The sequence below is a fragment of the Mchenga conophoros genome, linkage group LG15, assembly GCF_057382185.1.
Source record: "Mchenga conophoros isolate Kocher_MC1m ecotype Shallow Benthic linkage group LG15, M_conophoros_male_GT1.1, whole genome shotgun sequence".
NCBI classification, from domain to species: domain Eukaryota; kingdom Metazoa; phylum Chordata; class Actinopteri; order Cichliformes; family Cichlidae; genus Mchenga; species Mchenga conophoros.
Window position 1 is genome coordinate 17,532,277 of NC_140540.1, and position 21,731 is coordinate 17,554,007.

The 21,731-nt window shown below is 39.8% G+C and overlaps 1 protein-coding gene across 4 annotated transcripts in view; it reads right to left on the reverse strand.

Moving 5' to 3' along the window:
* ryr3 (ryanodine receptor 3) overlaps window positions 1–21,731 on the reverse strand; it is a 114,640-nt gene that overhangs the window by 4,112 nt on the left and 88,797 nt on the right. For 2 of the 4 annotated variants that reach the window (XM_085248288.1, XM_085248286.1), the window contains 40 exons: window positions 21,447–21,685; window positions 21,050–21,131; window positions 19,875–20,005; window positions 19,598–19,716; window positions 18,663–18,861; window positions 17,972–18,066; window positions 17,570–17,715; window positions 17,263–17,350; window positions 17,074–17,166; window positions 15,302–15,469; window positions 14,832–14,891; window positions 14,601–14,735; window positions 14,225–14,337; window positions 13,156–13,252; window positions 12,017–12,129; window positions 11,730–11,781; window positions 11,596–11,652; window positions 11,408–11,507; window positions 11,052–11,131; window positions 10,872–10,948; window positions 10,717–10,790; window positions 9,762–9,776; window positions 8,372–8,452; window positions 8,142–8,230; window positions 7,911–8,039; window positions 7,708–7,812; window positions 7,393–7,474; window positions 5,947–7,229; window positions 5,794–5,846; window positions 5,549–5,711; window positions 5,354–5,440; window positions 4,759–4,959; window positions 4,549–4,679; window positions 4,017–4,059; window positions 3,116–3,243; window positions 2,737–2,797; window positions 2,504–2,650; window positions 1,233–1,367; window positions 527–683; window positions 360–424 (listed from right to left, as the gene is read on the reverse strand). In XM_085248288.1, the coding sequence (XP_085104414.1) occupies window positions 360–424; window positions 527–683; window positions 1,233–1,367; window positions 2,504–2,650; window positions 2,737–2,797; window positions 3,116–3,243; window positions 4,017–4,059; window positions 4,549–4,679; window positions 4,759–4,959; window positions 5,354–5,440; window positions 5,549–5,711; window positions 5,794–5,846; window positions 5,947–7,229; window positions 7,393–7,474; window positions 7,708–7,812; window positions 7,911–8,039; window positions 8,142–8,230; window positions 8,372–8,452; window positions 9,762–9,776; window positions 10,717–10,790; window positions 10,872–10,948; window positions 11,052–11,131; window positions 11,408–11,507; window positions 11,596–11,652; window positions 11,730–11,781; window positions 12,017–12,129; window positions 13,156–13,252; window positions 14,225–14,337; window positions 14,601–14,735; window positions 14,832–14,891; window positions 15,302–15,469; window positions 17,074–17,166; window positions 17,263–17,350; window positions 17,570–17,715; window positions 17,972–18,066; window positions 18,663–18,861; window positions 19,598–19,716; window positions 19,875–20,005; window positions 21,050–21,131; window positions 21,447–21,685 (5,473 nt within the window). The remainder of the gene's footprint in view (window positions 1–359; window positions 425–526; window positions 684–1,232; window positions 1,368–2,503; window positions 2,651–2,736; window positions 2,798–3,115; window positions 3,244–4,016; window positions 4,060–4,548; window positions 4,680–4,758; window positions 4,960–5,353; window positions 5,441–5,548; window positions 5,712–5,793; window positions 5,847–5,946; window positions 7,230–7,392; window positions 7,475–7,707; window positions 7,813–7,910; window positions 8,040–8,141; window positions 8,231–8,371; window positions 8,453–9,761; window positions 9,777–10,716; window positions 10,791–10,871; window positions 10,949–11,051; window positions 11,132–11,407; window positions 11,508–11,595; window positions 11,653–11,729; window positions 11,782–12,016; window positions 12,130–13,155; window positions 13,253–14,224; window positions 14,338–14,600; window positions 14,736–14,831; window positions 14,892–15,301; window positions 15,470–17,073; window positions 17,167–17,262; window positions 17,351–17,569; window positions 17,716–17,971; window positions 18,067–18,662; window positions 18,862–19,597; window positions 19,717–19,874; window positions 20,006–21,049; window positions 21,132–21,446; window positions 21,686–21,731) is intronic. The other 2 variants (XM_085248289.1, XM_085248287.1) reach the window with 1 other exon arrangement.

Below are 21,731 nucleotides of genomic sequence, written 5' to 3' on the forward strand. Positions count from 1 at the left end.
GACCAGAGACTGTTTAAAGTCAATGATATTTGTCAACTTCACGCAACGATGGGTGAAATAATCACCGGTGATTAAAAGTCAAGTTAAACTTTTCTCTATTTTTAGACAAACAATTGAACCACCAATGAGAACACAGGATTCCGGTCATTAAAGTTATGATGGGGTTGTAAAAGCATTAGAGGACAAACAGGTATCAAAGGTCTGTTTGCAAAAACCATCAGCTAAAGAGCGATGGAGGCAAATAAATTGCTTCCTGTGTTCATGCTCCTTAACTCACATAAAGCAGGAAGGGAATACTGTCACTTGCTGAAGCAACAATATAGCTGGCAACAGACAGCTTGGCTAGAGCAGAGTCTTACCTCCATGTCTTCTTTCACCTGCTCCTGTTGGTCTCTCAGCTCACCAAAGGCATCAATGATTAAACCTGAAGAAAGGTGCAATTCTCTGTTAGAGGAGCATGAGAAGAAAACAAAGACCTGTGTGGTTTTTAACTTAAACGCAGATAATGAGAAATAGTTTCACGTACCCTGGATGATGGCCAGCAGGATGACGATGACAAAGAAGAAGAAGGTGATGTCGAACAGGATGCGGTAGAGCTCGTATGGGTCTCCAGCTGGGTCCTCTAACTCATCTCCAATACCTCCTCCAGCTCTCACACCCACGTACATGTGGAACATATAGCACTACAGAGGGGCGGAAACAGGCATTAAAGGAAGCTACACCTCATTCAGTGTTGGCTGGGAAGTATGAAAGTGGAAACTTCTCTTTTTTCATTCTATATTTCAAACTACAAAACATGGCTGAAGACTGAGTGTCACTGGAGATGCAGCTGGAGGTTCTGAGCCATCTATTAGAGTAAGGTTAAAAAAAAGGAGTCATCAAGGTCTACGTTTTACAAAAGATTATGAAAAATCGTCTGTAAGCTGTTACTGTACTTCCAGTATAAAGACTCTATTTAGAGGCTTCATTTGTAGAAACATTAACTAGGAAATAATTTATAAAAGATAAGAAAATGCTGTCCAATAGACACCTACCTCTGGACCCTGAACAAGGCTAAGAGGCAAACATGTTCAAGTCAACCATTCGAACTAAAAGCCCCATGTTTTTTTTCTTTCAGCTCAAAATGTGTCCTTGCTAAGGAATGAAGTCTTTCTTTTTCACCACAAAAGAAAGGTATTTTTCAATTTTCAGCCACTTTCACATGAATAGGCACCGGAGGTGGTCAGACATACCGTCATCATATCGTCGCACTTCATGTCGGGCTCGTCTTCATCCTCGCTCTTATTGTAAAACTTCCTGAAGAAGTTGAAGGCCACCACGGTGTAGAGATAGACGACCACAGCCAGCAAACCCACAGTCAGCACGAGCTGAAAGGAGAGGAGACTCATTTTAATTGGATACATTTTATCTGAAATTCTTTTAATCTCAGTGACGATTAGAGGCAACAATAGAGGAGACAGACTCGTCTCAGAGGCACAATTGGGGCCTTCCTTTTTGTTTGACTGTAAATTTTGAGAGTAATTTTTGCAGTTTCTGTCAGACTGTAGAAAAGTGTCAATGCTACTGTGGGGTTTTTTTTTTTCTTCAAATAAAGTTCTGCACTAAAGTACTTTCTTAGCTTTCATCAGTATTCAGACTTTCAAGACCTTCAGAAGTGCAAGACCCAAGGTTTGTGCCATCACACATCATCTTTCCCCGTTGATGCTTTGCATATGTATACCATCTGTTTTATATACTGTCATTCAGTCCAACTGTCGAAACTGTTGAAAAGAAGCAAACTTTAACTCCAGTCTGACATATTTCATAGTGTTAATAGGGTCGTGCCCTGTCTTCCTACATTAGACAAAGATGAAGCCCTAACAAGCCTTGGCAACTAAATGCCTGAGCTGATGAGCCGACAGAATCAGACCATCATGTTCTGCAGAAGGCTTCGTTGAACATCAAGTAAAGAGACAAACAGCAACAATAAAAAACCAAAAAAAACCCAAAACATTATACTGTCATCCATCTCTTTGCTCATTTAGCAGTTAGTTTTTAGGCACCTCCTGACAGCTTTTGGAGTCAGTAGGAATGGCCTATTCCTGAAAAATCTGCATGAATGTTCCAACAACCTCAAAATAAAAGCAAAATCTTGTGTCCTTAACTGTTTTATGTCTTTTTATTTATTTCTCATGACTGTTTATCTAATATTCCATGGAGCAGATTTCTGAGCCATTCCTTGTTTGTATTATTTTCATGATCTGATTATATTTATATTCAGTATGAGTCACGATGCTAGTTCTTTCATCCCTGTTTGGTCTCTGTTATGTATCATAGACTCAGACAAAGATTGTTTGCTGAAACAAATACATTTTATACAGTTTTGAAACTTTTTAAAGATGAGCCAAAAATGCACCAGGAATCATTTCTTTCATTGTTTGAGTTCAAGCGAGTAGAACGCTTGTATTGTGCAATTGTTGCTTTTCCTTGAACTCTGGCTCCCTCTGCTGGTAAAACTACTTGCCTGCTTGCCATTGTGAGTAACAGATGACAGGATGGTGCGAAGGGTCTTGAATCCCATGGCGATGTCCAGCAGATGAGCAGCAAAGAAGAAGTTGTTGAAGTGTCCAAAAATAGACATGGTGGTGTACCAAATGAGATACAGGAAAGACTGGAGGAGGAAAAGGTAAATATTTTTTTATGAGGCTCTTTTTGAACATCACACTGATGGTAGATTTTATGTGGACTTAAACTTACATTGTCAGTCAAGACCACGCCCAGTTTCCAGATGTGGTACTTTGTATCAATGGAGCTCAGCCTGTTGATGACAAAGTGAAAGGCGTTTGTGTTTACATATATATTTAAACTCATCAACAAAAACTGAGTTTGTACTTGGTCAAGTCATGTTAATAGAGATAGATAAGAGTAGGTACAGTTTTGTAGTTTCTGTGGCAGTTCTTGCCAACGACCAGGTGCATCTCTTCAAAATTGTTCATCTCTAGTCAAGGAGAGTCTTAAAAACCCTCCTTGACTGTACTCTATTACAACATTGGAGTCACGTAATGTAATATATAAATGTGTTTACTGCATGCGCATCTCTGAAGGAGGAATAAGAAAACGGGAGGTGTGTTCTCACCAGGATACCAGGGACGCTTCTTTCTCAACAGTTTCCACTGTGGGGTCAAAGTCCAAAGCGCTCTTATCTAGGCCTAAAAGCTCAGCAATGCGTTCTGCTCCATAGAGATCACCATATTTGTTAATAACCTGCACATATAGAGGAGCACAGGAGAGAACAGGTTCATTAGTTAACTTTAACTAGCAATGAAAAAAAACAAAAACTGAATGGCATGCAACTAACTGTGTAGTATCTAATGTAATGCACAACTGCCACCAGAGGGTGGCGTTAATGTATCTACAAGCTGTTCGCCAACCACCATTAGAGGCTCTTCCTACACCTCCAGCTCCATATTTTATTCTTAAGTTGTTTCGAGGGCAGCTTTGCATGTTTCACAGTTCAAAACTATCTTTATTTATCTTATTTAAAAGTCAACACATACATAGTCATCTGACAGTGGGTGGGATGGGGAACAATCTTAGAATAACAGGCGAATAGCTCCCAACAAATCATGAACTGTATTTTTGCTTAAAGTGGCTTTCTATTACTCCAAGCTGTGGGTAAGAAAGTCTAAAGTGTTTGAGAGTTTGTCTAGTATTTCAGTTTAGAGAAAGTGACACTAGTCACCCTTAAAACACAAGTACCCTCGGGGGATTTTGCAATTTAGAAAAACAAATATGTGTTTTTTCCATATTCAGTGTGAGCTACACCGACATTAGTCTAATCGCGCTAAAGGGTCAAGCTTAGAATATAATACAGCCTGCAAACCAGCTTCCCTGACATCGAAGATTAAGCCTAGTCCCAAACTAAGAAGAAAATAAAAAAAATCATTCAAAACTAGCATGAAAAGGTTTTCAATTTAAGAATAGGTTTAATCCCACATTAATCCAGGAAAATGGTCATCTCATTCCTCCACACTCACCTTGCGCTTGATAAATTTGTCCCAGTAGTTGTTTGGGAAGGATCTGTAATGGAAAGTGAACAACAGAGACTCAGTTCACCTGTTGTAATATTGTCTAATATTTAACCCTAATATCAGATATTTAATGATCAGACAATTAACAAATGGAGACATAAATGAGAATCAGAAATCCATCTGGAATTGGTTTATTTATCAATCAATCTGGGCTCAATCTCCGGTTCATCCAGTCCATGTGTTAAAGCATCCTCAGGCAAAATACTGAAAACCAAGTCGCACCCAATGCGTTTATCGGAGTGGGAAAATTTAGTGCTTGGGATAGATAAAAGCCTGGTATGAATATTTATGTGACTGGGTGAAGAAGACAGTAGAAAGCACTTTGTGTGCTATAAAGGTAACAGTCTGACCTCCAAAAGTTGATTCTGTTCATCTGGAAAACGCTACGTCCAGATGAACGTATATTTATATACTATTTTTAAACGAGATAATTTCAAACAAAATCCAAACCACATTTTTAACAAGGCCACAAACTCACGGGGTGTTGATTACAAGTCGATCCCACTGGCCTTTGATATCATCGTCAGATGGCTGCTCAGTGATGTACAGCCCATCAAATTCAAGCTTTCTGGCAATTTCCTTCTCCCTCTTAAAAACCACCAAAGGAACCTGAAATCAAAACACTGGGACAGTAAGACTGCATCTTTTAGAAAGTGACCATTTTCAGCCAAACAAAGGCATTCCCCACCTTCAGGCAGTAGTACCCGACCAGGCAGACGAGCGAGATGACGGTGTGGAATATTGCCAAGAAGCGCAGCGTTGGTAACATGTAGCCGGTGCTCTCCTGAAGCACAAACTCATCCATGTCAAAGAACGTGTTCTCGTCATCCTCTTCGTCAGCACCCCAGCGGTTTTCATCATCAGTTTCTTCATCACTTTCACCAGTGACCTGAAGCGCAAAAAATAACTTGTACACTCACATAATGAATATATTGGGACATTTTTACCAGATGTTTCCAGCTTTATCTTTGCATTTTGACTTCTATGATCATTGGGAACGCCTCCACCGATATGAAGCTTTTCAGGAGTTATTGATTGATGTCTCTCTGCTACAACACAGCACTCAACACGTTGCTGTTTTAAAGGCTGTCTAAACAGACTTTTTTATGAAAGTTTTGGTCAAAGTTTTAATGACTTGTTTTAGACTTCCTTGTTTTGTGTTTCTTATTTAAGTGGCAGCGCAAATTCACTTGTGATATTCATGTCATGTCACCTTTTGTCACTTTTCAGTTTTATGGAAAATCTGCGCTCCACTTTGACTGAAACTTTAACGCTTGAGTTACCTTGTAGAAGAGCAGAATGAAGTTGATGGCAAAACACACAAACAGCGCTAGGAAGCGGAGGTTATAGAAGTTACGAGCCAGGTAGTTCTGTGAGGAAAGAAGTTTCACAGTAAGACTAACTATTGATAGCTTTCAAAGTGTGCCCACATTTTAGAGATAACTGCATAAGGAATGAAACCAAGTATGATGACTTACCAGCGTCTTGTTCAGATAGACATCCAGAACTGCAAAAATACTGGACATGAACGCAGGTGCTGGCTCTTTAGGCTGACTTGACCTGGTCTTGGGCTTCTCCTCTGTCACTGGCTCCTTAGCCTCTTCCTCCTTTGGTTTATCCTCCTTCTCTTGGTTCTCTGTGCTGTATTTATCATTTTTTATTTGCTTTAAAGTTAATTTTATTTTGATGACAATTACTTTTAATTTCACTTAGTGTTACTCACTCTGCTTTTTCTGGTTCGTTCTCAGGGGTTTCAACCTTCTTGGCAGCAGCTTTCTGCAAAGAACAAAAACAAAAAAACATTTATATAAGATGAGAGGATGGATGGAAGGGGGAATTAAAGGCAGATATCTAAGTTGTGTTTGTGACTATGGACCTTCTTATGATCAGCGGAGGGCTCAGCACTCAGCTCGCAAACATCCCCCAGGCCTGGCTCCACATGTTTTCCTCCTTCTTTTTTAGGCGCGTTCAGCATCTCCATCATCATGTCAACCTCTACAACGTCCCCTGTTGGTGCCATCGCTATGTCCAGGTTTCCTAATGATTCTATAGCCTCCACTTTCTCTCCCTCTATCACATCTCCGTGGATGCCGAACTGAGTCGGGTCAGGCATGTTTCCAAGGATGTCCGTCACCTTTATGTTCTTGGCTCCCTCGACTAAACCTCCACCAAACATGGAGGACCAAATGACGTGGAAGAAACCAAAGATGAGGCTGTAGATACCCTTAAAAAACCCAGTGAACAGCATCCAGAAGAAGGCAAAGAAGCCTGTGATTATCTCCTTGATGCTCAGCTTCTTGAGTTTCTTCAACTTCTTGCGCATGTTTTTAATGGAAAACATCTGGCGGACGTGTGCAATCTTGCTCTTGACTGAGCGACATGCGGTGGTGAAGGCAGAGGCAGACTCCAGGGCGTGCTCTTCCTCTGCAGTCAGCTCTTCCAGGATGCTGTGTCCATCTTCCTCTTCGTCCTCTTCGGGCTGTTCAACCACTTCTGGCTCAGAGATCTGTGAGGCCAGCTGCATCTCAAAAATGGTGTCCTCGCAGAAATTCACAAACATCTCCATCTTCTCGCTCTCTCCGCCCTCGTTCACCACGTCAAAGATGAACTGACGCTTGGATTCTTTCACCTGCGGCTTTTCCCACTGCTCGCGGCTCGACTCGCTGATCTCAAAGTAAACCCTCTCGATTCGCTTTGCGCTGCCCATGATTTCAATACGACCCAGGTAAGGCTCAAAGTAACTAAGCACACTTTCAGCCAGATCTAAGAAAGTGGCAAGTCGGGAGTCATGCGGCATGTGTTCAGACAGGTTGGTCAAAAGGACTGCCACGTTGAAACCGATGTCTTTGGCTGGCTCGTGGAACCGCTCCACAAACTCCTTGTAGTTGAACATGTCATTCTCGTCCGCCTCTACACACGAGAGCAAGAATTCGATCTCAGACTGGCTGTACTGCTTCTGGCTCTCCATGGACTTCTGGAACTCCTTCTTAGAAATGATGCCTTTACACTCAGGGTCATACTCCTTGAAGTTGTCAGAGGTCGTGAGATCCTTCAATTTCAGGAACATGTCGAAGAACTTGAGAATCATCTCCACATTGCTGGAAGACTCCACCAGGGTGTCAACCATCTGCTTTCCAATTGTTCCATTAACCACATTACCTGGGAAGTAAGGCACACATTTTATAATCATACACAAAGACAATGACATATGTACTTAAAATACAACTTTTTTTGTACATGTGTATTTAGTCTTTAAAGCCCAATTATTTTTTTCTGTTTTTGGTATTTTCTCCAAAATTACATTAAAACTTCAGGCTCTTACCCTCAAGCAGAGACAGCAGCATGACCACCATGTCTTTCTGTAAGTCCATCAGTTCTTTCAGCAGCTCAATTTGACTGGCATCCTACAAGTACATGGTCAACTATCATTCAGTGGTTTGTCTTAAGCAATTAGCCATTTGCACTCAATGTTTGGTGTTATGGCATACTGTATGTAAGTATCATAATAAGAAATGACATGTTTTCTGCTACAAAACAAACTACATGCTGTGGCTGCAATGCTCTACTTAGCGATGCACCTCCTCACAGAAATGAGAAAGTCTATTAGCCTGTTACAATTGTACAAGTTGCATCATACCTGAGACAGCTTCATCTGCATGTTGGCGAAAACATGCAAGAAGCCCACCACTGCATCCCACAGTCTGCTGTGTGCTAAACTCTGCTGGTTCCCAATACATGGACCCTGCAGGAAAAAAATACAGTGAAGAAAAAAACATCATGAAATATTTTAATCCCGACTTGACAAACTCAACAGTGCTGAGCGAGAGATCAGCATCTTACCTGGATGTACTCAGTCAGCGAGTTAAATATCTGCTTTGCTACAGATAACGCTTTGGAAAAGTTTCGCTTTCCAGTTTCATCAATTACTTCTTTGCCAGAGTAGTACCAGTAGAAGTCACTGATAGATTCCTGAAGGAGAACCACAGTGAGAAACAGGTCAAACAAACGCAATAAAGATGGTGACGATCATACTAAAGATGGATCCAGCCCTCAGTTTTGTGCTTTAATCACCTGAAGACGGAGCAGATAGTCCACAGTGCTGATAATGATGTTGACTGTGGTTGTGTTTCCAGTTTGGGTTCTCAGAAAATTCTGGAAATCTGAAAGATGAACAAATATTCTCAACGCCTCGATGCTTTTTTGTAAAACCGGTGCAATAAACTAAACTTGTGCAAACAAACTCTTGTGTTTCCGATGAAATTTGGAATAGAAATTTGGAATAAACTCAAAGAGGGCCTCACCTCCATTGTGGCCCTCGCACAGAAGTTGCAAAAACCGGAAAAGATCTTTAGTAAACTCATCATTCTGTAGCACCTTGGAGCCTTGAGAGGAAATATTTTGGTGAACACAGCTGAAACTCTGCAATACTTACTGGTAACACTTCATATTGCAGTCCTTGTAATAAGTGTTAGTTAACAGCAGTAAGGCTCTTATAAGTCCTTCTTAAGATGTTAATAAGATGTTATATACATAGCATACTAAACAATAACATATAATAATGTATTATAAACTATGAACTTAATAGCCAACTATGTTTTCTTTGCAACTGTTGCATTTAATGTGAGAACAATGGCTTACAAGGTTAGTAAATATATTATTATTAACTTATTAATAATGCTTTTCATAGCTCTGTCATTCTGTCCACTATGTTCTTAATAAATTAGACATAAAATAATAAAAGCTAACTTAAAAAAACAACGCATACACTGTAAAAGGTGGTTAATTTGGGTTGCATAATGTTAATAATCATTCTGTCAGGAGTTACAAGCATCTTATTATACATTAACTAACACTTAATACAAGAACCTTATTATAAAGCATTACCTTTTTATTTCAACATGAGAAGGAATAATAACAATAATAACAATAATACTAATAATATGTGAATCTCCCCTCAAAAGCAATTAATATGACGCAAGCAGGACAGGTTTCATGTTCCAAACATTTTGAAGTCTGGGGCCTTTAGATTGCAGATTCAAAACTGAATCCAAAGTGCTTTTTTTTTTTTTTTTGTAAAAATGCTCTTTCCTTAAACAACAGTGAAACACTAGGACATTTCCATAAGCTGGAGGAAGCCTGATAACTTTCACATGCAGGCCATGACTGGGCCTGACAAAGAGCGGACCGACGGGATTACCTAATTTACTTTAAAAATCAGCTAGTCAACAGAGCTATATGAAATGAGCACAGTACAGTTCTTTAAGCATATAAAACCATGTGAAAGTTAAACATCTGTATCATAACCAGCTTTGTGAAATAGGCCCCAAGTAGAAAGCAAGACAAAGCTTTTTAAGGCTGTGGAATGATCCACAGACCTTCAAGTCAAACCCTTTGGAAGTGGCACTGATAGCCTTAGACTGACATATTTGAGCATCAGTAATAGGATTTGCATTAGTAAATGTTAACATGAAGGGAATGGGAACAAATATCACAGAAAAGGACAGTCAGTGGATTCTGAAGATCCACTTTCTGTGTACTCTAACAGTTGGCATGCACAGTGTCTCCCTATAGGCATCTGGGGAAGGGCAGGGCTGGGTACCATATAAAGCAAGGAGTATGGACCACAGATATGGAGGGGACATTCAGGGTGAAAGCATAGCCATATCAGCATGATCTAAATTTGCTATTTACCCCGCTCAGTGTGGACTGCCATCGATGGGTTTTTAAAATGACAGGAAGGAGACGAACAATACACGAAGACATAAGCAAAAAGAGAGGACATTGAGTTACAATACCAAGAGATATGAATATATCAGCTACTAGTGAAAAACAAAGACATGCAATTAAAAAGAAATTTGTTTTCTGATGGGGAGAAAGAAAAAAAATAAAAATCATAGGCCTGGGTTATTTCTATGTACCATCTAATAAGATGAGGACCAAATAAGAATTCAGTCATGGTGAAAAGTTTGTAACGTTAACAGACACGAGTAGTAACAGTGAACTGTTAAACACAGAACTCAGTGGAAATGTTTAGCAGAGAACTGAATGATGAACAAACAGACTTTTGATGTGAGAAGCATCAAGTGAAGAGTGCTTTTGTTGGAAGTTAGAGAGAGATGATAGGTCTTGTTTTAATGCTGGACCATGTCCTCTAAGACTAAATATTTTTATTTAACCTAACCTTCATTAAGAAACCCATACAGTAACCCAATATAATCCCATATCTTCCACTGTATAAAGTCCAAAAATATATATACAAATGTAATTTACTTGTACTTTGATTACTGCAAAAAAAGACATTAAAGACACCACACTGACAAGCAGCAAACTATTTCTATTAATCAAAATTTACATCCATAGCAAATAAATTTTGATTTCAAAGGCCATACAGAAACTATGAATTAGCATTAATTAAGAGCTTTCAATAGATGCTGATGTTAAAGTTGGCATGGTTCAGCATTAGTTCATTGAGGGGTGGGGAAGGGTATAATCTTCTGTTGGGTGTAATCAAGGATAATATCAGGTGTTTCAGCAGCAGGCGTCTACTCTGAGAACCTCAAGAGAAACCGTCCACAAATATGGAGTTTGAAAGAGAAAACAAAGTAGATGTCACACAATGCATCTAATGAAAGTCCACTTCACTTACTAGAACCTTCCTCTGTCACCATGCCGAGTCCTTCTGCTTTGTTCTGTCTCTCAAATGCATTCAAGTCCAGGACACTAGGAGAAGAACCTCAAAATCAAATATGAGCATATGAATCATGCGTTTGTTTCCAGGAAGAATAATATCATAGTACCGACCTGCAGGACTGCATTAGTCCTGAAAGACTCTTGAAAAAGCCTGCATCTCTTTTTTCTTTCAAGTAATTGAGCATTTTCTGCGATGGGTGAAGTAAAGCATTACAGTCTTGTCAAAAAAATGAAATGGGAAATTAAAGTCATAAACTGGCGGTATGTACACACAGTGCAGAATGACCTCACCTGCTGAACTTGCACGTTGCCTCCATTTAGGATGGAGATGCCCAGTTTGAGGGTGCAGGTCACCATGGGGCCCAGACGACCTGATAGCAAAAATTTAAGATAAAAAACAAAAAGCAGCCAGTTAAGGTAATTCATAATCTCTACAAACAAATACAAGCACGCACTTTTCTAAATATAGTTACAAAGTGCTTTACAGATCACAAACAGGTAAAAATAAGGCATGAAAAACTTAAATGGAGAAGACAAGGAGGACAACTTAGACCTCAGAGGATTAAGAGCAACCATTTTCTGCTGTAACACTGCTTCGGACACAACAGTAAATCAGCTGCGTAGCTGAGTAAGAAACAGATCATTACCTTTACTGGAGCTGATCATCTGCAGCACCATTTCAGCAGCGCCACGAGCGTGCAGCCTCGCCTGCTGATAAAGGATCTTCTGCTTTTCCATCTCCTTCTCCTAAGGGACGAACACACACATACAGTAATGAGGAAAGCTACATTTTAAGGAGACTGACCACCTTTCCTACAAGCCCCCACCAGGGTACCTCGAATGTCTTTTCTTTCCCTTCTTCCTCTTCTTCTTCCTCATCCTCTGCACAGCTCTGAGAACACAAAGGCTCGCTTCAGGGTTTGATTTCATTTGCTGATAATTGATGAATTAAATTTGAAAGAACACTACCTTTGCCATCATGTCTGCATACGCAATATACAAAGGATCTTCTTCCAAGTGACTGAGAAAAAAATAAAGTCATGTTGTGTTAATATCATATATTCTGCTGGTTAAAGTACACAAAACGGACAAATTGATATTGATTAAATGTTAGACAATTATCACAGCAGCTACCTCACAAACTTGGATACACAAAAATTAAAACAGGCCACGGGGCAAAATATGTAATATGTGCTCTGGAAGTGATTAAAAAAAAGTTTGCTAATTGCTTAAAAGCAGAGTCATAACCATCTCACCTTCTTTCTGTCAGAGCATTGTGGCTGAAGTGCAGAATGAGTTGGTGGAGAGGGTCGGGCTGGATCTCAGCCACCTCCTCTTCCTCCTCCTCCACAATCTTCATTGGTGTTTTCTGCACAGGAGTGAACTATTAGCTCTGCTCAAATCGCAGCTGCTTACTACTCAATGCACGAGACCTTTGATTCACTGACATCTTTGCAAACTCACTGACACTTTCACGCATTTGTCCAAAACACTGAAATGAGTTGTTAACATTCACCTAGTACCAGCATGCAGATGATTTTGATTTTTTCGGTCCTGGTAATCCATGAATAGGACAAGACGTTAAGAGTGACTCATGAACAACAGAGTTGGAACACGTTTTCAAATGCATGCATGTTGCAGCAAACAGATGCAAGCAGTAAGCCGTTGGGTGATATGAATTTGAACATGGGGAATGATCCAGACGGCAAAGGAGCCTAACAAAGAGGGACTGTCAAAACCACACAGTCTTCGAGAGCCCAAACTAATCTGACAGTTTGGTCAAATAAAACTGACAATAAATTAATAATCGTCCGAAAGGAACAGATTATAATCTAATCATCATGTATTTAAAGCTTTAATCAGCGAGAAACCTTTTTTTTTTATGAATTTGCTGCACATCTGCAAGATCTAATATGAAATGTGATCTTCACATGACTACGCGAGCATGCCACTGATGTCACGGCCACAGAAAGTACTGGAATTTCACCTTCACACTCACACTACAGACTTACAGAGTACAGCAAAACGACAACTGATGGGTTGGATCCAGATCGGACAGCCAAACAGCTAGTGACAGTCTCCTATTGTAGTGAAAGGCCCTCCTTACCACTGCTGTCAGAAAGGCATAGCCTGCTTTTCTAGAGCTGTGAGTGCCGGAGCTGGCCCTGTGTCTCCTGAGTTGATCATGCAGCCTCTGACCCCTGACGGACCTCTGTTTGAAGGGTTTTGCGCGCCTAGAGCGGGGGACCCTGGGTGCTTTGGGCGAGGTCCCCACCCGGGGGCGCTCCCATGGCTCAACAGGTGCAGAGCTAAAGAAGCATTCGGCAGACAGGACTGGCAGAGGGGTGCCAACACAGGGCACATGGGGCGAGGCCAAGGCTAGCCCAGTACTTACTGCCAGATCCTGAACTAGCTTCTCCTCAAAGGAGTACTCCTCTGCCTCTATCCAAAGTCTCTCATAGGCCGGGATGAAGAAGTTGATAGCACGATGCCTGAGGAGGGGGAGGTGGGGAGGAATGAAGGGGGGTAGGGGAAGGTAAGAGTGGCATTAGGGTAGGTTCTGGTGAGTTTTTGGTGGAGACAGGAAGGAGAGATGTTGGGAGGAGGAAGGGATTACAGGAAGTGCATTTCAGGCAGGGTGGTGATTGGTCAATGTGGGATCCACTGACTCTTCTGACTGGTCATGTTTGGTCTCTAAAATACCTGCAGTTACCTCGTCAAAGGAGCATGCACACTTTAGGAGGGTTTTTGTTTTCTTATCTTAATGAAACTAATCATAATGTTGGAAACCAGCTGATCAACTTAACAAAATCAAGACTGATATATTTCTTTCTGCCTTTCTTCTTCTCTCCTTTCTTCATTGCTTCCTTTAGGGTTCACCTGAAATGAAACAGAGGCCTGCGGCTTGCAGTGCATTTCCACTTTCCAATAAAGCTTGTTTCACTCAATTCTCAGGCTCATTCTAGCTGACCAATCAGAATCAACAGTGCAGAGACAGTTGATTGCTAGGCAGAGATCGGTCCACAGCCTGGTGGATGAAGGGGGGAGGTTGAACAGATGAAGCATTCACCCCGTAGTTTCACTTTACCGTCAGCAGGGAGAACAGGCGGTCAAAGCTGGAGGCTTTGAATGCCCTTTCCAGCCAAACCTCCCGATAGCCATTCAGGAAGTAATTATTAATTTTGTATCTGAGGGAGGATGAGGTAGTGTTATGCAAGAAAACAACACAGAGGAGAGAATGTCATTAGGGAGGTGATGAGGGGTTTTACATGGGCACACAGTCAAGAAAAGAAAAATGAGCCCACCCTCCCACGGCTATTTGGTGATCGCTTGTTATGTACGGTTAGATTGAGACAAGACAATGTCTTAACTGGTTTATTTAAATAGAGAATGCCAATATTTAGATATTGACATTTTTTGCGTTGTCTGAAATGTTGCAGGTGTTTGTTTGTTTTTTAACTCACCTGGGTAAATTGTAGAGTGGAGCCATGCGGAAACAAGCCACTACAGCACGTTTACGCTGTTTCGATAGCAGCTTCTGCCACACACACTTTTTATTCCTAAGTGGTTGCTCCACCTAAAAGAGGATAGTAGACATTTGTGACTATACAAGGACGCTACACATAGCTTTTTAACTACCCTTTAAGACTGGGATTATTCTACAACCACAATTCAATTTATTGTAAAAGAATATAGGGAAAAAAATGTCCAGAAGGTTAATGACAAAAGCAGTGAGTAAGCTAGCTGCACAAAGAAATAAAATGGTATTTGAAAAACTGAAATGACTAAATATTCTAGAACATGTCAATGTCCGGTAGTGAACAGTCAATATGTTTTTACCTGCTCCAGATGGAAGACTGCAGCAGAGATGCTCTGGACTCTGTCCACTGTATGCTCTGGGTTTGCTGGTTCCTCGCTCTTCACCACAACATCTTTGTACAGGTTCATCTGCCACTGGACCGCTGGGTCATCAGACTACAACACCAAAATCAATCATTTAAAAAAAGACTAATAAAAAAAAGCACATGAAATCAACAGTTTTATTACCTAATCTACTGGAACCAATCTTACCTTGTCCTGGAGATGGAGATTCTGACGCAAATGCTCCTTCACCTCATCATCTGTGTCTTTCTATGAAGGGACATGCAATGTGGTGTTATTAAAATATTTCTTCATTTAATTAAAACATCAGATTATTTGTGCAATGCAAAAGAAAGCACACCAGCCTGAGAGAAGTGCACCTATGAAAGAAAGTGTCAAAGTATGATGACTGCAGTGCTGATGGGAAAAAAAAGACCAAACTGACTGACCATCTATCATCATCTTAAAGATGGATGCACAGACTACACTCTACCTGTAGACCTACCAGTGATGAGAGCAAGTTGCACTTCATAGTATTCCATATTTTTTTGGACTTGCAACTTCATTAAAGTCATCTATGATCTAACATAACAGACATGTATATGTGGACCTCTGCACGCCGTCCCTACAGATGCTGTGATCTAAAATTCTTTGTTCCAGGTCCTATTTTGTCAGCTCACCAGGCTGTAGCGTATCTTGGCCAAAGAGACGAGCTCCTGGTCTCCTGGGGTGCACATGTTAAGGCCGATGGGTAGCATCTTCTTCAGGGCGGCTACAATTAGAGACGTTTGAATGGAGTAGTATTCACCACGTCGGAGCTTGTGTTTCCTCTCCTGGTCCCCACCTGTCTACAGAGGTTAAGAAAATATAAGAGACATAACATAAGATGACTAATGTGAGAGCTGAAGGTAATCAGAGACTATAAAAATAATGATTATTTACCTTGACCTTAAACATACCTTTCCTCTTAACATTTTCTTTATTGTCATTATTAAAGTTCTTGAAAATTGAGAGTTTAGATCAGTTTGACACCTGAGCTTTTTACTCGCATGGACTTCCACATACTGATTAATATGAGCATCAATTCTTAAAGTGTGTGTGTGCGCGCGCATGCGTACGCAGACAGACAGACAGACAGACAGAGCAAAAAGTAAGGGAAAAAACGGAATAGATCAACCAGGTTCTCAAATCACATTTAAGTCATTTTATAATAAGGGGGCAAAAGGTGTTTCACCTACAAACCATTCAAAAAGATGAATCACAACCGAAGGGACCAAAGTGGAGTCTTTCACCATAAATCATTTACCAAGCAGAGTCCTTCAAAAGGTGAGAAGCTTTAAAAAAAAAAATTAAAAAAAATTCTTCTGTGAGAATTGAACCAAGACACTCAGAGTACCAATAAATCAAATGCTCAGCCAAAACAAATAAACATCGAACTCTCTCTGTGTCAGCTGGTTGAGAGGCTGCTGGACGACACGCTGTCATCATCTAGATTTTTAAGAGACTTTATTACGACAAAAATGTCAAATGTAAACCTAGCGTAGGTGTGAATTTAGGGGTGCGAACTCACTGAGTTGATTCATAAAACAGCTCACATTTGCATATTTGTCTTGTTCAGCATGTGTTAAAGGGGCGATTAAAAACATAATAAAGTGCTTGTTCAAGTAAGTTTTCTTTACATTAGCAGAACCTGTGATATTGGAACATCAACAAAGGATATTCAGGTTATGCTTTTCCAAAGTGCTGATATTATAAAGGAAAGAAGAGCTACATGAATTCAGCTTAAACCCAGAGATGATTAAAATGTACTGTCCTTTATCTCCCTCATGAATAAAGACAAAGGTCATCTACAGTCTTGTGAAAAAGAAAGTTGTTGAATCGAGATTTTAACAGGATGCATGGTCCTGTGAAAACTTTAATTTTAACATCACAGTATAATAAAGTCCCTCCTTAAAAGGAAAGAGTCTTGAATGAAAAATATTCATGTTATGAATTCATATTAAAAGAAGCTCAAAGAATGATTATTATCATCTGATTACCCATAAAATCTGATCAGGACTTCTAACATGGTTCATTCTCAGCAAGGCGATAATATTTGTGAACACTTGCTATTCATTAAATCTGGTTAGTCTGACCTTATGACATTTTTCTTATTATCAGTTAAATCTATAGTAGGATCTCGTCCAATAATAGCATGTTAAGTAATATTTCATATTTTCTTTTTTTTTTTAATGACATTTCTTACTTTATCAGATTCAGTTATATTGTTGTGAGCATCAGTTAGTGTCTAATCTTTTTTACATTTTACATCTCTCTTTTTTGGATTTCTTTGTTTCAGCCGAAGCTGAGTGATACAAAATTAAAACTAAAGATATTTTAAAGCTGTTCTCACACCAAGTTTCAAATCATTCTGACACAGGAGCAAGTCAAAGACCCACATCCCCATCTTTACCTTAGACATCTTAGTCTTGCCTTCACCAGTTAGGAAGCCCAAATTGTTGATTTCATTCTGAACCACAAAGTTTTGCTCCTCACGCTTAAAGTTCTGGATTCAGAGAACAAAGAAATAACGTGACTGGAATAAATGAGTTAATCTTGGTATTGTAACTATTATCATGAAAGACTGGACAGCGAGGCTTACATGTGACTTGCACCAGAGGATGAAGATCTCAGCCACCATCCTAAAGAGCTCAGTGGAGTCTCCATCCGGCTCCTTCAGCCACCTGGACCTGGAGTGGACAAAGACATGAAGCATGTTTAGCTGGAAGGACTTAATATTTGTCAGATTACATCTGTGCAGGACTGGACCAAAAAACCCCAAAGCAAAACAAACAAACAAAAAAAACCCCTCAGTGTATTGAATGTTGACATAAAAATTGCAAAATCACTAAAATCCACTAAATAGCATTTTAGAGATGGTCAAGAAGTAGCGTGTATATATTTTGCACCTGTTGTTGTCCACATAACGAATGAGGATGGGGTAGAAAGCATAGAGGTCCCTGCAGAGCACAGCAAACTCGTCCAAGATGAGCAGTTCTGCCTCCTGGTTGTCACCTTTGCTGTCAGCTTTCAGCAGCTCCTCTTCAGCCACCACCTGCATATGCAGTGCATAAACAACAATCAGTTTATTAGTATGAACATCTTCAATAAGAATCCCCTCTCTCCATCCTCTCTCTGAGCAAAGAAGTATTTTTATTTTCCAAAAAGGATGTAAATTTACTGAATGTTTACACCACAACTTCAGCAGCTATTAATTGAGTAAACAAAAAGTACTTGAACCACAGACATCACTTGACAGTGGATATAATGTGCAACTACAACAGCATGTACAGTATATTTTAAGCGCTCACCTTCACCGTCTTCTTCTTTAATTTATCCAGTGTGTGCAGGAAATGGGTTCTGAGCAGATCTGCTCCAGCTTTGCAGATGATTGGCTGAGAATAGACTGTGAATAAACATCCGGAAATTATTTTCTCAGCTGAGACACTGACATTTTCAAGAATAGAATAGAATTCAACTTTATTGTCATTGCACATGCACAGGTACAGGGCAACGAAATGCAGTTTGCATCCATCCAGAAGTGCTTTAGTGATATAGATATATTACAATATATATTAGCAATAGTATAGATATGTAAGTATATTACAGAAATGGGTCTATTATGGTATGTTATAATGTACACGGTATGAAGTATGTTGTGAATATTCTATAACTATAAGTATGTACAGGCTGTAGTGAGTACAAGCTATGTACAGGATATGAACAGGATATAAATATGAAAAACTATACAGAATATGAAATAAATAACTTTACAGAAATCTGAGATATACAGCTATACAGAAGTGAGAACTATGCAAGTTGTAAACAATAATAAGCCAGCTTTTGCAAAAGGTCTGAGTCACAGTTTTAAAGAACACAGGTGAAAAGTCATCCCTTGGTCCCTGGAAAAAAGATGTTAGACAGCATCTCCAAATAACTTATTAGAATCCGGCGACTGGAATACATTTACTGACTTCTCTAACAATAATACTGGGGGCTTACCCGCAATCCTCTTCATCCAAGGAGCATCATCAATGCCCAGGTTGCTGTTGAGGATCTTGAGGATATTTCCCAGAATGATGCTGAGGTGTTCAGAGGTCACCATGGTGCAGCACTGAGTATCTGGGGGCGAGTTCTCTGGACCTTTCTCCCACCAGTAGGACAGATAGTTACACAGCATGGGAAGGATTACCTCTATAACCTGCAGCAAATGGGCAGAAGGCTGAATGTCTGAATCAGAGTGTGTGTACTGTGACATAAGTGAGATTATCAATGCACAGCTTCCAGAATTGATTTTATATTTTTGCTATGTTTTTTGTATGTCGTATTTTACATTTATTCAATAATATTAAATAAAATACCAGTTGATTAAAAGGATAGTTAATATTTTATTTCACTTATAATAACTATAATAACAATCAAAATTAATGGAGCTGAGGCTGAGATGGCCTGACTTCCAGTGGCCTGACCTTTTATACTTCACATTGAATTGAGCACTTCCAATAATACAAACTAATAGCATGTAAAGTCAAACCAAATCAAATCAAATCACTTTTATTGTCACATCACATGTGCAGGCACACTGGCACAGCACATGCGAGTGAAATTCTTGTGTGCGAGCCCCACAAGCAACAGAGATGTGCAAACACAACAACACAAACGAGCAAAATACAAGAATGGCCAACCTGAAACTAATAAATATATGTACAATATATAATAGTGTATGCATTTCTGGATGTGTATACTAAATATTTTCCTACGTGTGTGTGTGTGTGTGTGTGTGTGTGTGTGTGTGTGTGTGTGTGTGTGTGTGTGTGTGTGTGTGTGTGTATACACATTTTTACAAATTAAATAGTAAAAAAGTAGTCAGCAGTTGCAATAAAAAAATAATCCAGATGTTTGTTTAATAATACTAATATCCCATAAACTCTTCTGACCTGTGGCATGTCACTATAGCGAGCACCAGACTCTGACACATCATTGACGTCTTTGAGAAGTTTGTCAAGACGAGGCATCTCTGGGCACATCTCCTCCACTGTGTCAGGCATACTCAGGACTAGAACAGGAAAACAATCGCTGTGATTAATCACAGAGATTCTATCTAAAAGCTGGCATTCTTAAAACCGCCAAGTTAATAATAGTATATGTTTATCAAAAGACATTATATAATAACAATCAAATTAAAATAAAAATGAGGATCAGGGAGATTCTTACTGGCTCGCTCTCGAGGGGTCTTGGTGTTGAAGACTGAGAGTGGGTTGTGAGCGTTTAGATGAGGCTCCAGGAAAGCTACGGGCATGGCTCCAACCAGAGTCGCCAGGCTCTCCCCCAGTGCTGGCAGATGCCTATTTATGATACAAATCAACATGGAAATTTGCATAGTGTGATATTACTTATGCAAAATAAGCACACAGATAAAGACACAAGTCAAATGTCAAAATGTACAAGAGCAAGGTGGAAGATTTTACAGGTGCCGGAAATAGGCAAAGACATATTTTTTGGCTTGTGTTTGTTTGTTTGTTTGTTTTTTTAAACACTCCCTCCCCCCCTTTCCCCTGTTTGCAGTCAAAAACTTTAAAACTTCACCGCTGTTATTTTTACAGTTTGACTTGGCTGAAAATTTCTCATTCAGAGCAGCTTTTTAAGATGTTAGTTTTGGGGAACCATTTCTATTTATTTAGTTATTTACTATTTTAATTAGATCTATATAAAATACAAAAATGTATAATTTCAGTCAAGACCACTACAATGATTACAGAAGAAACACAGTGAAAAGGAGATCCTTGGGTGGAGGTGGGTTGCAAAGTGGCTTGCAGATGCCCAGCAGCTGTGGCAGACTAAAGGAGCTATGAAATTATCAACTGGATCCAAAGAAAGGTGTCAGCTTATGTGAACTGAAGATCAGGTGATCTTCCAAGATTGAGGATCAGACTGGTTTAATGGAAGCTTGAACTTAAACAGTAGGCTTGATTTTTGCCTTAATTTTGTAACAGATGCCCTTTCCCATAAAATGTGCCATATAAATCAAAGTACATCATTAAACAATGAAGTATTTAATAAGTGCATGTGGTGAAGGTGTGGTCCTGGGCTCAGCTGCAGGGGAGGGGTGGTGCCAGGAGGCAGGTGAAGCCACAGGTGGTAGCGACTGGAATGATAACAGTGTCGTTTCTTTTCGTAGTGAAGCAAAAGACGAGCATGGTGTGTGTGAGCTGAGACCAGCGCTAAGTAGAGACTGTGGCATTGTGTGTGTACATGACAATAAAAACTGAGAACTGTGAACACAGCCATCGCGTGTGTGGGTCCATCTTACAGTGCACATCTTGTCAGCCATATCATACTTACCTGTGTATAATACCGATTTTCTGTATTAGAAAAGTTTTGCCTCCTACCTCTCCACAAACAAGTTCTTTCCTGTTCCCAGAGAGTACAAACATGTCAGAATTCTGTAGCAAGACAGCTGGACGTCATCCACTGAAACAAATAACATGCATCCATTAAACATCAGCAAAAAGAAACGAGAAACTTTGAGGGAAAACCAGTACAAAAAATAGGAAAATATATTAGAATATTTCTATTAGAAAATCCATATAATAGGAATTCTGTGCAAACTGGGAATATAAAGAAGGCTAAATCAACTATTTCCCATCTCGCTTTTGGTGTATTTAACTGTATTTTGTTTATTCTTTTCACTTTTCTCTTAGCTAACTATGATAAATAACTACAGTATGAAAAAAAACTATAAAAAAAGACAGTCGAGAACAGCAAACACTGAGCATGGAAACTCACAAAGCAAGTCCACTCCAAACTCGTATGTTTTGATATGCTCAAAGAGGGCAGTGAGGATAGGCAGCAGTGCCACTGTCACATAGTTTATGCTTTGACTGACGCTCTTCATCTGGGCACGGGATTGCATGAACTTTCCCAGTTTCAGCATCTCCAGCAGCTTCTCCAAGTCTTCTGCTGCATTCTCAAAGAAAGTCTTTAACCCGACTTTTACCAGCTCCGAGCCAGTCTTCATCACTGTTCTGTAGGAAGGAGGGAACAGAAAGGCTAGTATGCATGCAAAAATAC